The following is a 17,645-nucleotide window of genomic DNA, read 5'->3' on the forward strand; positions in this document are numbered from 1 at the left end:
GTGACCCTGCTCCAAGTCATGCACAACCTTCAGCATGGCTGGCCAAAAGGACGGTGCCCGCAGTTCCAAAACATCAAAACTGAACTGTCAGTAGTGGATGGATTAATATTGAGAAATGAAAGAATCGTCATTCCACTAACGCTCAGGTCAGACATACTCCGCAGGATTCACGAGGGACATCACAGAATCGATAAATGCAAAAGAAGAGCAAGGCAATCCGTGTACTGACCTGGGATAAATGAGGACATTACAAACATGATGCTCACATGTGACACATGTCAAAAACATCAACCGGCACAATGCAAGGAGCCACTCCAGCAGCATGAGATGGCTACGTCACCGTGGAACAAAGTTGGCATAGATTTGTTTCTCTCCATGGGTCGAAACTATGCCCTTATCATTGACTATTACTCCAACTTTCCAGAAGTAATGAAACTCCCTGATCTCACGACCGCATCAGTTATCAAAGCCTGCAAGGAAACATTCTCAAGGCATGGTATTCCACAAACAGTCATGTCCGATAATGGTCCTTGCTTTGCGAGCTGGAAGTGGACGGAATTCTCCAAGAAATACAACTTTAAACACGCGACATCGAGTCCACACTTTCCCCAATCCAACGGCAAAGTAGAGAAAGGTTGACACATTATCAAACAACTCATAAGCAAGGCCACTGACTCGAATTCCGACATACACTTGTCATACAGATCATCACCGTTGAGCTCAGGGCTATCACTAGCTCAAATGCTCTTCAATCGAGATCTGAGAACAACGCTACCAGTGTTACACTTCAGCAATCCGGATCACTCACAAGTGCTTGACAAGATACGACACCAACGTCACAAACACAAGCAGCACTAGTGTATGCAAAATCGCTGCAACCATTAGCGGTCAATGACATGGTTTGACTGCGACACCCAGGTGGAGGATGGTCCAACATGGCAACAGTGCTACGACAAGCAGCGCCACGATCATACATTGTAAAGTCCGACGAAGGTGTGCTGTTCAGACCCAATCGACGAGACTTGCTAAAGGTTCCACTTCCTGAACCTGCCTTTCCGACGGTAAATCCACAGGACTCACTCACTCGACAACACTTGACACCATCAGCCAGTGAACAGACGGACATTAAAATCTCAATGTCTCCATGCCCACTTAGGAGATCAACTCGAATCAGACGCCCACCCAACCTCTGAACCTGTGAACATTGGACTGATCAATCATTGATTTCTGTAATGCATTTGCACACGATACCAACTATGTTTGTTCCATTCTAGTAACAACACTGAAACTGTGTAAAAAAAAAGAAAGAAGGGGGATGTAGTGATCTTTATACGGGTATGTACATAAGGGGTGAATGGGAAATTGAAAGATCACTAGGGGGCAGCACTGGCGGGTATAAAAGCCAGACGCAAGCGGCTCTCTGCCTCGCTTGATGATTAGACTGTGACGAGAGCAGGAGCATAGATCTAGCTATGGGCTACTATTGTGGTCAGACATAGCTACTGTATATAAACGATGTAACCTCTCTACTGGTATTGATCTTAAAGTAAGAACTCACGCAGTTGTTAAATTCTGTTATTCAATAAACCTTTCAATACCTCTGGGCGACTTTGAGCCTTCATCATCAAGCTGCAGAAAGCCTCTGCTGCAACTGGATTGAGTAACGCATGCTACATACAGTAGTGCTACCAAACACACTACGGTAAGGTAACAAAAGAGTACTTACATATTTCACTTAAATAATTTGATTTTGCATAGTGAGCATAAATTGTTGCAATACGTTAAACTTAGCTACTGGTGATTTCATAAGTAAAATATTTACTGTCTCCAAGATGTATCTTAAATATGATCCAGTCATAAATATCAAACCTGTAGCCAACTGGGATGGCCACTTACAAAGGATCCTGGGAAATATGGCCACCTGCATAGGACCATGGGAAATATGGTCAACCCAGGACTCAGACGCTCAGAGCTTATGTATATTGGCAACTCAGATAGCTAGACGTTATTGAAACCCCCAGCTACTTTGCATTCTAATGGCCCATTTCCCCAGAACAAAAGACCTGTAACAGATACAGAAACAGACTCATCGGTGCCACTCCCTTTGCTCAGGGAGCCCAAAAAGCCAAGGCCAATGACCGCACAGGACACGCCCCGCCATCAAGGCACCCGCCCCTTTATTGGCCAAAATCGAAGGCAGTAATCAAGGCCTGCCGAATTATTGGGTCCAAAGCTAAGGACCACCCAAAAGAGCGGGAAACCCCAGAAGGATAAAGAGAGACACTGCCATGAGTTCAGTCTCTCTTGGCCCCGGGGCTCGGTCTCTCTTGGCCCCGGGGCTCGGTCTCTCTTGGCCCCGACCTACGCCTAAAACCATGTGCAGCATCACGATCAGAAGACAAGTTCAAGACCAACGATCGCTACCAGACGGATGAGCCCAGCAGAAACAAAGTCACTTCTCCAGACCCAGCCATGCAAGATCCGACCAAAGGCCTTGTTCCTCTGCATAAAGCCGGGTGCCTGAAGTTAAGTACAGGTTGTTGTAGTGTTAGGTGTAATTTAGCTTGGAGTGTTTTATGTTGCATGTCGAAGTAATTCTTGTGTGTAAATAAACTATCATTGAACTTGAACTAACTAACTGGTTGGTTTGTCTTTGATCGATATCTGGTAAAGCCTTGTGGGGGTATCAATTCATATCTGGTGACTCTGAAAAGCAATATCATCATTAATAACTGTCATATCAGTATCCAGTTAAAAAGAGCAACATTATTGGTGTCTCCAGTGTGAATTGGCAACAAACCCAACACAAATGGTAGGGTTCTTGGCAATGTGGAGGAGCAGAGAGTTCTTGGGGTCTATGTTCATAGATCTTTGAAAGTTGCCACTCAAGTGGATAGAGCTGTGAAGAAGGCCTATGGTGTGCTAGCGTTAATTAGCAGAGGGATTGAATTTAAGAGCCGTGAGGTGATGATGCAGCTGTACAAAACCTTGGTCAGGCCACATTTGGAGTACTGTGTGCAGTTCTGGTCACCTCATTTTAGGAAGGATGTGGAAGCTTTGGAAAAGGTGCAAAGGAGATTTACCAGGGTGTTGCCTGGAATGGAGAGTAGGTCATACGAGGAAAGGTTGAGGGTGCTAGGCCTTTTCTCATTAGAACGATGAAGGATGAGGGGCGACTTGATAGAGGTTTATAAAATGATTAGGGGAATAGATAGAGTAGACAGTCAGAGACTTTTTCCCCGGGTGGAACACACCATTACAATGGGACATAAATTTAAGATAAATGGTGGAAGATATAGAGGGGATGTCAGTGGTAGGTTCTTTACCCGGAGAGTAGTGGGGGCATGGAATGCACTGCCTGTGGAAGTAGTTGAGTCAGAAAAGTTAGGAACCTTCAAGCGGCTATTGGATAGGTACATGGATTAGAGTAGAATAATGGAGTGTAGGTTAACTTCTTAAGGGCAGCACGATAGCATTGTGGATAGCACAATTGCTTCACAGCTCCAGGGTCCCAAGTTCGATTTCGACTTGGGTCGCTGTCTGTGTGGAGTCTCCCCGTGACTGCGTGGGTTTCCTCCAGGTACTCCGGTTTCCTCCCACAGTCCAAAGATGTGCAGGTTGGGTGGATTGGCCATGAAAAATTGTCCAAAATTCTATGATTAACCTAGGACAAAAGTTCGGCGCAACATCGTGGGCCGAAGGGCCCGTTCTGTGCTGTATTTCTCTATCTAATGACTAGATATTTGGATATTTGGAGAAAGCCTCACAAAGATTTACCAGAATTATACTAGAACTGAAAGATTATATTAATCTTTCAGAACGATTGAGCAAGAACAAAGAACAAAGAAAATTACAGCGCAGGAACAGGCCCTTCGGCCCTCCCAGCCTGCGCCGATCCAGATCCTTTATCGAAACCTGTCGCCTATTTTCCAAGGATCTACTTCCCTCTGTTCCCCGCCCGTTCATATATCTGTCTAGATGCATCTTAAATTATGCTATCGTGCCCGCCTCTACCACCTCCGCTGGCAAAGTGTTCCAGGCACCCACCACCCTCTGCATAAAAAACTTCCCACGCACATCTCCCTTAAACTTTCCCCCTCTGACCTTGAAATCGTGACCCCTCGTAATTGACACCCCCACTCTTGGAAGAAGCTTTTTGCTATCCACCCTGTCCATACCACTCATAATTTTGTAGACCTCAATCAGGTCCCCCCTCAACCTCCATCTTTCCAACGAAAACAATCCTAATCTACTCAACCTTTCTTCATAGCTAGCACCCTCCATGCCAGGCAACATCCTGGTGAACCTCCTCTGCACCCTCTCTAAAGCATCCACATCCTTCTGGTAATGTGGTGACCAGAACTGCATGCAGTATTCCAAATGTGGCCTAACCAAAGTCATATACAACTGTAACATGACCTGCCAACTCTTGTACTCAATACCCCGTCCAATGAAGGCAAGCATGCTGTATGCCTTCTTGACCACTCTATCGACCTGCGTTGCCACCTTCAGGGTACAATGGACCTGAACTCCCAGATCTCTCTGTACATCAATTTTCCCCAGGACTCTTCCATTGACCGTATAGTCCGCTCTTGAATTAGATCTTCCAAAATGCATCACCTCGCATTTGCCTGAATTGAACTCCATCTGCCATTTCTCTGCCCAACTCTCCAATCTATCTATATTTTGCTGTATTCTCTGACAGTCCTCCTCGCTATCTGCAGCTCCACCAATCTTAGTATCATCTGCAAACTTGCTAATCAGACCACCTATACCTTCCTCCAGATCATTTATGTATATCACAAACAACAGTGGTCCGAGCACGGATCCCTGTGGAACACTACTAGTCACCTTTCTCCATTTTGAGACACTCCCTTCCACCACTACTCTCTGTCCCCTGTCGCCCAGCCAGTTCTTTATCCATCTAGCTAGTACACCCTGAAACCCATACGACTTCACTTTTTCCATCAACCTGCCATGGGAAACTTTATCAAACGCCTTACTAAAGTCCATGTATATGACATCAACAGCCCTTCCCTCATCAATTAACTTTGTCACTTCCTCAAATAATTCTATTAGGTTTGTAAGACGTGAATTAGGTTTGTAAGACAGGCAGGCAGGGCTTTATTTGTTCCCGAGAAAAGCAAGAGTGTGCCCTGATATGGATCTTGAATATTATGTAAGGCTTTGATGCCGTAGATGTAGAAATAGTCCCTTTTAGCTCTGAAGAACAGTCATACGGACTTGAAACATTAACCCAGTTTCACTCTCCACAGATGCTCCCAGACCTGCTGCGTTTCTCCAGCAATCTCTGTTTCTATTTCAGAATTCTGGGTGGCACAGTGGTTACCACCACTGCCTCACAACTCCAGGGTCCGGGGTTCAATTCCAGCCTTGGGTGCTTGTCTGTGTGGAGTTCAACGTTTTCCCCGTGTCTGTGTGGGTTTCCTCCGGGTGCTCCGGTTTAATCCCACAGTCCAAAGATGTGCCGGTTGGGTGGACTGGCCATGCTAAATTGCCCCTTAGTGTCCAAAAGGTTAGATGGGATTATGGGGATAGGGTGGAGGGGTGGGGCTTAAGCAGGGTGCTCTTTCCAAGGGCCGGTGCACACTCGATGAGCTGAATGGCCTCCGTCTGCCTGTACCTTCTATGATCTATGAATTGTGGCAACCAAAGTATTTTGCTTTTATTAAAGATGTTCCCACAAAGATGTGGGGAGACCAAGATTAGGGGGTAATAAATGTAAGATCGTCAGTAATAAATCCAATAGGAGATTCAGAATAAATATATTTGCCCAGAGATTGGTGAGAATGTGGAACTCGCTGCCACCACAGAGTGGTTGATGCATTGAATATTTCTGATGTGGAGATGCCAGCGTTGGACTGGGGTGAGCACAGTAAGAAGTCTTACAACACCAGGTTAAAGTCCAACAGGTTTGTTTCAAACACGAGCTTTCGGAGCACGGCTCCTTCTTCAGGTGAATCCTGAAGAAGGAGCCGTGCTCCGAAAGCTCGTGTTTGAAACAAACCTGTTGGACTTTAACCTGGTGTTGTAAGACTTCTTATTGAATATTTCTGGCGAAGTTGTGCAAACACGTGATAGGGTCAGAAGGAGTGAGTTGATGTGGGAACGGTAGGAGGTGGCTATGGGGTATACACACTGACGTGGATCAGATGGTGAAAATGGCTTCTGTGCTGTGTATATAATTGTTGTTAGAATATTATCCTGTTTCAGGCACTTCTATGTCTTATCATTCAACCTCACAGTTCAGTTAGAGAATTAATGCTTCTCCTTTTTTTCACTCACTGTGAAAGAACACACAATTTAGAACACAGATTTGAAAACTGGGCTATTTATTGTGTTTAAATCAGCCGAAGTCACCGCTCTCAGCACCTTAACAATAACCTCTCCGTTAACAGGCACTCAGAGGCAAAGAAGGTGGAGGTAAAGAGACACGGGGTGGGGGGGGGGGGGGGGGGGGGCATGGATGGAGAGAGAATGGAGATGGGTGGGTTATATATATTCAAACATCCAATAAAGCAAATGAGGCAGAGAATCTCAAAGGTAGTACCTATTTCTTCTCAAATCAATGCTTTGGGCAGGTTTTTCTAACCACAAAGTGCTTCCTCAAACAGAACAAAAAGGAACCAATGCTGTTTGCGTGTAGTGGAGCAATGTGTCAATGAGATGGTTAGGAGGCTTATCTCTTTGGAGCATATTGCTGGGGGCAGAGTTTATTGCGTCAGTGTCATGTTACTGGTGGGGCAACTTCCGCAAACTCACTCAGTTAAAGTTCTCCCAAGCCAGTGAGATAGCACACACTCACAGAGCAACAGAACCCAGCACCCCATGTGTCACTGAACACTGAGAGAGGCAGAGGGAGAGGTTCTGCTCCCCTGTACACAGGTCACCCTTCATGGAGGCCGGTTTGACATCGCTGTACATTCTCCAGAAGTGGACTGGGATCCTGGTCTGTGTCACTGCTCTCGCCGCCCAGGTAAGGGGCTAGTTGGACCTTTATCCCCAGTCTCGGTTGGGTCAGAGTTGGGAGTCCTGTCTGTACCTGTAGCTCGCCTGTCTGTCGCCTGTTAACTTGGACCCCCCCGGGAGAAAGGCAACTTGTGCCAAATCTTCAAACTCAATTGTTTTGTTAAAGTTCCCCCCGCCCAAACTACTGGCAAAATAACTGCGCCGTTTATCACTTGCAACCGCGCCCTGCAGAAATGAATGTGCCTTAGGGCGAATCTCCAATTAAAGTAGATGAATAAATGTCTTGGAATTATTATTCCCCCCCACTTCCTTTATTCAAAAAAAATACATTTTAAGGAAGAGAAGAGATGTGACCAAAAGCATTGACTTCCAGGTAAAGATCATTCAGGTCTACTCTTATTGATTTCTTCCCAGGTTTGGGAATGGAAACATGGGAAGAAATCAGAGTGGTATTGGAGAATCAGAATTCTGCGTTTGGAAAGACGGAAAGAAAGATTTGCATTTCTATGGCATCTTTCCCAATCTCAGAACATTCCAAACTATTTAAAATACTTTTGAAATGTAATTATTTATGTGGGGAAGCTAAACATCAGTGGGTTCCACTGCAGTGTTGACATCCTGAATGTGATGCATCTCATTCGCACCCTACCTTTGACAGGGGCAAACACAATTGGGATTTTCCTGAACTGTCTTCAATTGCAGTTGAGAGAACGGTTGTTCACACCTTTTTGTTTTCTTGCGGGTATCGCTGGCAAGGCAGATATTTGTTGTCCTCCCCTAATTGCCCTTGAACTGAGTGACCTGCTTGGCCATTTCAGAGGGCAAGAGTCAATTACATTGTTGTTAATCTGGAGTCACTTGTGGACAGAATTCCTTCCTCGTCAATGCCATAATCGATGATTGTTTCATGGTCAACGTTACTGAGGCTAGTTTATTTTAAATAATTCCAGACTTGTTAATTGAATTGGAATTTCACCTGCTGCCGTGACGGGATTTGAACCCATGTCCCCAGAGTATTAGCCTCTGGATTATGAGTCCAGTGGTATTATATCACTGTCTCCCCTACTGCAAATGCCAGTCAGAGGTTGAGGTCAGGAGCTGGAGAGCAATGCACTAATAGTTACCACACTGGACACTTCTGACGACATCAGTCAGTGGCTGACTCGGGTCAAAGACGAGGAGCCAGTTCACTAAAATCAGGATTGTTATTGTTGCCCGCCTATTACCCTAGGGGCAATCAGAGTGGTATTAGAGAATCAGAATTCTGCGTTTGGAAAGACGGAAAGAAAGATTTGCATTTCTATGGCATCTTTCCCAATCTCAGAACATTCCAAACTATTTAAAATACTTTTGAAATGTAATTATTTGAAATTAGGCAACATGGCAGCTAAGATCCACAAACAGCAATATGATAATGGTCAGATGATCCATGTTTGTAATGTTGATTGAGGGATAAACATTGATTAGGATAATGGGTGTAACTTCCCTGCTGTTCTTTAAAATAATGCCTTGGGAGCGTTTGCATTCATCAAAGTAGGCAAATGGGGTGATTGCTACCATATCACCTGAAATACAGTATCCCCAATAATGTAACATTCTCTCAGCCGTATACCAGATTGTCACAAAATCGCAGAATCTTTCACAGTGCAGAAAAGGCCATTCAGCCCATCGTGTCTGCATTGACTTTCCGAATAAGACATTCACTTAATGACATTTTCCTGGCTGCTCTCCATAACCCTGCACACCCTTCCTTATTTTTAAAATAACAGTCTAATTCTCTTTTGAATGCTTCGATTGAACCTGCCTCCACCACACTCTCAGACAGTGCATTCCAGAGCCGAATCACTCGCTGGGAGAAAAAGCGTTTCCTCGTATTGCTTTTGCTTCTTTTTCAAATCATCTTAAATCTGTGTCCTTGTATTCTCAATCCTTTCGTGAGTGGGAACAGTTTCTCCCAACCTACTTTTTCCCGACCCCCTCATGATTTTGAATAGCTCCATCAAATCTCCTCCCGGTCTTCTCCAAGCAAAACGGTCCTGACGTCTCCATTCTGTCTTCATAATTGGAGTTCCACATCCCAGGAACCATTCTCGTGAATCTTTTCTGCATTCTCCCTAATGCCTTCACGTCTTTCCAAAGGTGCGGCACCCAGAACTAGGTGCAACACTTCACCTCAGGCCAAACTTATGTGTTATGCGAGTTCAACATAACTTCCTTGCTCTTGTGCTCTATGCCACTTTATTAACTGTGCTCTCAACCTGTCCTGCCACCTTCAATGACTTATTCACATAAACACCCAGGTCCCTCTGCTCCTGCACCTCTTTCAAAGTTGTATCCTTTATTTTATATTGTCTCTTCAAGTTCTAACTTTGCTCACAAGCCTTTTGTATGGCACTGTATCAAGTGCCTTTTGGAAGTCCGTGTACACCACATCAACCCGTCTGTTACCTGTTCAAAAAACCTCCAACAAGTTAGTTATTTTCCCTTAGAACTCCATGCTGGCTCTCCATAATTAACCCGCATTTGTCCATGTGACTATTCATTTTGTCCTGAATTATTGTTTCTAGAAGTTTCCCCATCACCATAGGAAAACTGACTGGCTTGTAGTTGCTGGGCTTATCCTTATACCCTGGAGAAAGGGTTTAATGTTGGCAATTCTCTAGCTCCCTGGCACCATTTCTGAGTCTCAGAAAGATTGAAACAGATTTGACCAATGTCTCTGCAATTTCCACTCTCACTTCTTTCCTCCCCTTGGATGAATCTCATCCAGTCATGGTGTTTTATCAGTTAAGTACAGATAACCTATACAATACTTTCTCCTTATCAATTTAAACCCTTCCTCGTGTCTGAATTACCTCCTCTTTTTTCCTTGGCCTGGGTAGCATCTTCTTCCTTGGCAAAGACAGATGCAAAGAACTCATTTAATATCTCAGCTTCACCCTCTGCCTCCATACATAAATGCCTCTTTTGGTCACTTTTTAAACCGCCCTTTTACTATTTATGTGCCTACAGAAGACTTTGGGATTTCTTTTTATATTTGCTACCAGTCTCTTTTCATGCCCTCTCTTAGCTTCTTTTCGTTTTTCAACCTTGCCCTCTGAACCTTCTGTATTCAGCCTGGTTCTCAATTGTATTTTTTACCTGACGTCTGCCACATGCTAACTTTTTCTTCTCCTAATTTTGTTAGGATATAGAGATAGTTTTAAGGAAGTTCCATTTGTATTTTTGGTTTTAGGAATAATGTATGGTAAGTTTAATTTGTATTTTTGTATTAAGGGATCTTGAATTTTAGTTTCAATTTAAAAGTTGTCTTCATTTTAATGATGTTTTATGACTCTAAAGCAAACACAGGGTGTAAAAAAATTGGGCTGTTGCCTAGTAATAGAGAGGCCACAGGGGAACAGAATGTAGTTTGTGGTTCAGTTGGTGATTATGCTCTGAGGGCAGGGAGCAATTTAAGTCCCTCTCTAAGTTCATAAGTTAATAAGATATAGGAGCAGAATTAGGCCATTTGGTCAATCAAGTCTGCTCCGCCATTTGATCATGGCTGATAGATTCCTCATTCCCATTCTCCTGCCCTCTCCCCATAATCCATAATCTTCATATTAATCAACAAATCCCCTTATTGACCATGGACGCCATATTTGTGCTTAGTGTGCTGTTCCTCCAGTGCTACAGACCAAGAGTTGGATGGTGAAATCAGCCAGAGTAGTTCTTTCTTAGAACACATGAACTAGAAGCACGAGCAGGCAATTTAGCCTCTCGAGCCCGCTACACCATTCATTACAGTCATGGCTGATCTCATCTTGGCCTTAACTCCACCGTCCTGCCCATTCTCCATTACCCTTCAACCCATTACCAATTAAGGGCTGGGGGCGCCAATAGGGCTAGAGGAGCTAGTCAAGGGAATAGGTCGATGCAAGCGGGGAAGGCGCCGGGGCCAGATGGGTTCCCGGTGGAATTCTATAAGAAAAATGTGGACTTGGTGGGACCGGTACTGGTACGAGCCTTTAATGAGGCGCGAGAGGGGGGGTTCTGCCCCGACAATGTCGCAGGCTCTGATCCCCTTATATTGAAGCGGGATAAAGACCCCGTGCAGTGCGGGTCCTACAGGCCTATCTCGCTTCTGAACGTGGATGCCAAGTTGCTGGCAAAGATCCTGGCAGCTAGAATAGAGGATTGTGTGCCAGGGGTAATCCATGAGGACCAGGCGGGGTTCGTGAAGGGCGCAGCTCAACACGAACGTGCGGAGATTGCTGAATGTAATTATGATGCCGGCAGTGGAGGGGGAGGCTGAGATAGTGGTAGCTGGACGCGGAGAAGGCATTCGATAGGGTGGAGTGGGAGTACCTGTGGGAGACTTGGAACGGTTTGGGTTTGGGGAAGGGTTTTTAAGTGGGTGAAGTTGCTCTACTCGGCCCCGACGGCGAGTGTAGTGACAAATGGGAGGAGGTCGGAGTATTTCGGGCTCCACCGAGGACCAGGCAGGGATGTCCCCTATCCCCCTTACTTTTCGCACTGGCGATTGAACCGTTGGCGATGGCACTGAGGGGTTCAGGGGGGAGAGGACGACTAGGGGAGGGGAGGACATCGGGTATCGCTGTATGCGATGATCTACTGCTGTACGTGGCAGACCCAGAAGGGGGAATGCCGGAGATAATGGAACTATTAGCGAGTTTGGGGACTTTTCGGGGTACAAACTAAATTTGGGCAAAAGTGAGGTTTTGTGTGATACACCCGGGGGACCAGGGAGAGGAATTGGGGGACTCCCCTTCAAGCGAGCAGGAAAGAGCTTTAGGTACTTAGGGGTGCAGGTGGCAAGGAACTGGGGGACCCTCCACAAGTTGAACTTTTCCAGGCTGGTGGAACAGATGGAGGAGGAATTTAAGAGGTGGGACATGGTACCGCTGTCGCTGGCGGGGAGGGTGCAGTCAATCAAAATGACGGTCCTCCCAAGGTTCTTGTTTTTATTCAGTGCTTGCCCATCTTCCTCCCTAGGGCCTTCTTCAAAAAGGTGACGAGTAGCATCATGAGCTACGTGTGGGCGCGCGGCACCCAAGGGTGAGGAGGGTCTTTTTGGAGCGGAGTAGGGGCAGTGGAGGCTGGCACTACCCAATCTCTCGGGGTATTACTGGGCGGCAAATGTGTCAATGGTGCGCAAGTGGATGATGGAAGGGGAGGGGGCAGCTTGGAAACGAATGGAGAGGGCGTCCTGTGGCAACACAAGCCTGGGGGCCCTAGTAACGGCACCATGGCCGCTCCCCCCCACGAGGTACACCACGAGCCCGGTGGTGGCGGCCACCCTCAAGATATGGGGGCAGTGGAGGCGACACAGGGGGGAAATGGGAGGTCTGTTGGCGGCGCCAATAAGAGGGAACCATAGATTCATCCCGGGGAACATCGACGGGGGATTTCAGCTGGTACAGGGTGGGCATACGGCAGCTGAAGGACCTGTTTATAGAGGGGAGGTTTGCGAGCCTGGGAGGGCTGGAGGAGAAGTTTGAGCTCCCCCCGGGAAACATGGTCAGATATTTACAAGTGAAGGCATTTGCTAGGCGGCAGGTGGAGGGGTTCCCCCTCTCCCCAGTAAGGGGGCGAGTGATAGGGTGCTCTCGGGGGTCTGGGTCGGAGGGGAGGATATCGGACATCTACAAGATAATGCAGGAGGCGGAGGAAGTATCGGGGGAGGAGCTGAAAGCCAAGTGGGAAGGGGAGCTGGGAGCAGATAGAAGACGGGACGTGCGGATGCACTGGAGAAGGTCAATTCTTCTCCTCGTGTGCGAGGCTGAGCCTCATTCAATTTAGGTGCTGCATAGAGCTCACATGACGGGGATAAGGATGAGCCTTCTTTGGGGGTGAGGACAGGAAATCTGTCTAACACCTCCTTAGATTTATTCACTGTCCCAGCATCCACCGCACCCTAGGGCAACGAATTCCACAGAGTCACAACACTTTAAGAGAAGTAGTTTCTCCTCAACTCTGCTTTAAATTTGTTATCTCTTATCCTAGCACCATGACCCTAACATTCTAGAATGCCCCACAAGAGAAAGCATCAGTTCTATGTCTACTTTATCCATACCTTTTATCATCTTTTGATATCTCAATCTGATCTCTCCTCATTCTTCGAAACTCTAGAGATTATATGCCTAAACTGTTCAATCTCTCCTCGTACGACTAGCCCCTCATCTCTGGAATCAATTTAGTGAACCTCCTCTTAACTGTCTCCAATGCCACGACATCTTTCCTCAAATAAGGGTACCATAACTGCTGATAATACTCCAGGTGCGGTTTTACCAATGCCTTGTGTAGTTGCAACAACACGTCCTTACCTTTATATTCTATTCCTTTAGCGAGAAATGCTAATATTTAATTTGCTTTCTTTATTATCTGCTGTACCTGCATGCTCATTTTCTGTGAGTCATGAATGAAGAACACCAGATCCCTCTGCAACGGAGCACCCCAAAGTCTCTCCCACTTAGATAATAAATGTCTTCCAGTGGGACATAAAGGGCTGGATTCTCCACCCCACCGAGCCACATTTCTGCCCCGACCGGCCGGCGGGATTCTCCGCCCCGCTGAGCCACATTTCTGCCCCGACTGGCCGGCGGGATTCTCCGTTACGCTGGTCGGTCAATGGGGTTTCCCATTGTGGGGCAGACCCACGCCGTCGGGAAACCCCCGAATGGCGGCATAACGGAGAATCACCCCGGCGGAGAATCCCTTCCAAAGTGTGGGACTGCAGAGAGCAGGTCCCAAACCAAAGAAGAGGAATTGCCAAAAAGCCAAGGAGAGGGACAGAAGGCAGTCCCAAGAAAACCTTTCAGCCCAAGGGAAAGAACAGAGATCTGTGAAAAGGTCCTGTTAAGTGAAGTCGAGTGAGGAGCAGAGGATCGAAATGAAAAGAAAGGGCTGCAAGGTGCAGACCTGGGACAATGTGGACTTGCAAGAATCCAGAGTCCCCGAAGGTTGGTGACCTCTTACTACAGCTGAGAAGAAGTAGATTCTATTGCCACAGCTGAGTATCTGCATGGATGGTGAAACTTGAACATACATGGCACTCCAGGGGGAGAGGAACACAGGAATGAGAGGTTGGAACCCTGGAGCTGGATCCTTGCTGAAGACATTAAAGAGAAAGCGTGATTTGGGAGAAGATACCAATGCATGTTCTTTGAGAGCAGAGATTGGAAACCCTCATGCCCAGTGAAAGCAGTTGGCTCAGAATGTGACAAGCATCTGGGGGAGTTGATGAGAGATCCATAGAAGTTATTTTGGGTGGCATCTGCCACTTGGTTTCAGAGTGTCTGACCACAGTTTGCCTATTGGTTTACATGGGGTTGGAATCTTCCGCCCCGCCCACTGCCAGCTCGCCATGGGCGGGATGCGGACCATGTAAAGGACCATATAAAGGGCGTGCGCAGCCGGAGAAACCCACCCGTGGACTATGAACTAACTGAGAACATTAGAGTACAAGTTTGATTTTGTAACTTGTGTTATCTTTACAAATCTCTATACCTGTAAAGATATAGTTGGGGTGAAGGACTAGTGTATTATAGTTTTTTTTCCTGTTTAATACGTTCTATTCTTTTGTTAAAAGTTCACCAGCGGGGCAGCATGGTGGCCTAGTGGTTAGCACTGCTGCCTCATGGCGCCGAGGTCCCAGGTTCGATCCCGGCTCTGAGTCACTGTCCGTGTGGAGTTTGCACATTCTCCCCGTGTTTGCGTGGGTTTCACCCCCACAACCCAAAGATGTGTAGGGTAGGTGAAATGACCACTCTAAATTGCCCCTTAATTGGAAAAAAAGAATTGGGTACTCTACATTTATATTTAAAATAAATAAATAAATCAGCAGCAGCCTCTGTGACTCTGTTCAGTAGCCACCCTCCACATTTCTAAACAAAAAATAAAAGTTGGGTTGATCAAGCTGGGTTCCACCCTGGGATCTGACTTGTTCAATAGTGACACCAGCTGGCATTGTAACAACATTTATCTCCTTTTTCATCCAGGGAGCTCTGGATTTGTTTCCCCAACTTTCCCCTTCAAGGTGCTTGTATCATCTCTTCTTGTGACAAACATTTGACTCCAATTTATTCAACCCACATCTGATATTCTAACGTCCTGTTCCCTATCCTGGTGGTACCTATGGGTGGGATTCTCCGGCGCGACTGCTCAGCGACCAGGGAATCCCGCCTGAGGTCAATGGAATTCTCCATGGTCTGCATCTGGCCCGTGGTGTTCCTGCGGCGGAAGAATCCAGCCCTATGTCTCCCTGTCTCCTGTGAACCTTGGTCTAACTCTCTGATATTATCTTCGGGTTCCCAGACCCCTGCCAATATTGTCAGCTTTCAGCTTTGTGCTCAAACCCTGGAATGGGACTTTAACCTTGTATCTCCGAGGTAAGAATGCTAACAACTGAACAACAGCTGACAGCAATGAGGCAGCAGTGCCCACAATAAAGCAGAACAGTGGCATCCATGGAGGTCCATCAGGATTTATACTTCTTGATGATACAGTCGCAACTGCTACCCCTTCGACTTGGGCAGAACTAAAGGAACACTTCGCTATGGTGGCTATAGAGGGACAAACGAAGCTTATGACACGTAAGAGAAAAGATGCCAACAATGCATAAAAAACACACACACCTAATACACTGAAATACTACATTGTATTCACTTTTAATATAATCTTGCAGCCAGTAATTCTTCCACCTTGCAGAAGAAGATGCTAAATTTCTAAATGTGAAGTTAACAGAATTAATGCCATTCCAAGTCAAGCACAAACAGACAAAGCACAAGTAGATCTCTGTCTATCTGTCTGTCAGTGAGTCTGTCTGGCTGCCTGACTGTCTATCTATCTATCTATCTATCTATCTATCTATCTATCTATCTATCTGTCTGTCTGTCTGGGCAGGGAACGGAATGGGTGAAATTATCTCCAATGCTGGAGACGTATCTGGCACAAAGCAAGATTGGCCATTGAGGGTCAATCATTGTAGCCCAGGACACCATCAGGCTGGTATCCAAGACCCAACTCTCTTCAGCTGCTTTATCGATGATTGTCCCTCCATCATAAAGTCAGGATGTTCACTGATGATGATTCTGCCTTCAGTTTCTGACTCAAATCAGAGGCTTGGTATTCTACAATCTGTCACTCAGCTCCTGACTCTCTAAAACCTCCCTACCACCTACAACAACATTTACATAACATAATTACATGGTAAGAGGTCACAATACATTACGAGGCACAAGTCAAGAGTGTGATAAAAGAGTTCACACTTATCTGGATGAGAGTAGCTCCAACAACACTCCAGAAGCTCAAATGCATTCAGGACAAAGCATCCCATCCACCAACATAAACATCCACACACCCACTCCCCAGTGGGACAGAGTGATAGCAATGTGTGATATCTATGGGATATGCAGCAACCTCTCCAGGCTCCTTTGGTCACACCTTCCAAATCCATAACCTCTACTAGCTGTAGGTTAAATGGTAGCAGGTATGAGAAAACCATCACACCCAAGGTCACCTTCAAGTCACACAATACCCTGATTTGGAAATAATCACTGTAATCATCACTGGGTTAAAACCCTGGAACGTCTTCCCTAATTAATAACACCGTGGAACTGCCTTCACTAGACAGACTGCAGCCATTCAAAATGGTGGCCCACCATAACTTTTTCCAGGACGAAGAGGGCTGGGCAATAAACGTTTGCCTTCTCAGAGTGATGCTCACATCCCAAGAACGAAAGGTTTCAAATTTCAGAGTTCATTGGAAATGTTGAGCCATGAGCCCTTTAAACATCTGTCCCTTGCCTGCCAAACATCCTAAGTATCATAGAATTTACAGTGTAGAGGGAGGCCACTCAGCCCATCGAGTCTGCACCGGCTCTTGGAAAGCGCACCCTACCCGAGGTCAACACCTCCACCCTATTCCCATAACCCAGTAACCCCACCCAACACTAACGGCAATTTTGGACACTAAGGGCAATTTATCATGGCCAATCCACCTAACCCGCACATCTTTTTTTTTTATAAATGTTTTTTATTCAGTTTTCATGTTTTATATTGAACAAATTACAAATTGTTAGAGAGAGAAAAAAAAACACGCAAAAATTAACATATATATTTACAGGTGAGCATCTTCGTAGTAATAACTGTGGCCTCCCCCTCTTTGCCGGCATACATATTTTACATTCCCCAATGTTTATTGGCATTTATTTAGTTTGGTTTTGGGCCTTAGCTAGCCATCAAACCCCCGTAACGAGCCCATAGCCCCCCCCCCCTCCCCGCCGGCTACCTTCCCCCGACTATTCTTCCTCATGTTCGTTGGCCACAAACAGGTCCCGGAACAGTTGCATGAATGGCTCCCACGTTCTGTGGAAGCCGTCGTCCGACCCTCGGATGGCGAATTTGATTTTCTCCATTTGGAGAGAATCCGAGAGGTCGGACAGCCAGTCTGCAGCTCTGGGCGGTGCTGCTGACCGCCAGCCAAACAGGATTCTACGGTGGGCGATCAGGGAGGCAAAGGCAAGGGCGTCCGCCCTCCTCCCCAGGAACAGATCTGGCTGGTCTGAAACCCCGAAGACCGCCACTATCGGGCATGGCTCCACCCTCACCCCCACCACTTTGGACATAGCCTCGAAGAAGGCTGTCCAGTA

The 17,645-nt window shown here is 46.4% G+C and overlaps 1 protein-coding gene across 1 annotated transcript in view; it reads left to right on the top strand.

Annotated features, from left to right (window-relative positions):
* Positions 1-6,832: 6,832 nt before the first annotated feature.
* The window catches only part of LOC119965754 (tumor necrosis factor receptor superfamily member 11A-like), a 59,853-nt gene continuing 49,040 nt past the window's right edge, over positions 6,833-17,645 (top strand). Inside the window, exon 1 of the mRNA XM_038796546.1 lies at positions 6,833-6,997. Coding sequence (XP_038652474.1) covers positions 6,917-6,997 — 81 coding nt within the window. The 5' untranslated portion in view covers positions 6,833-6,916. The remainder of the gene's footprint in view (positions 6,998-17,645) is intronic.

Source organism: Scyliorhinus canicula, chromosome 5, assembly GCF_902713615.1.
Source record: "Scyliorhinus canicula chromosome 5, sScyCan1.1, whole genome shotgun sequence".
Taxonomy (NCBI): Eukaryota; Metazoa; Chordata; class Chondrichthyes; order Carcharhiniformes; family Scyliorhinidae; genus Scyliorhinus; species Scyliorhinus canicula.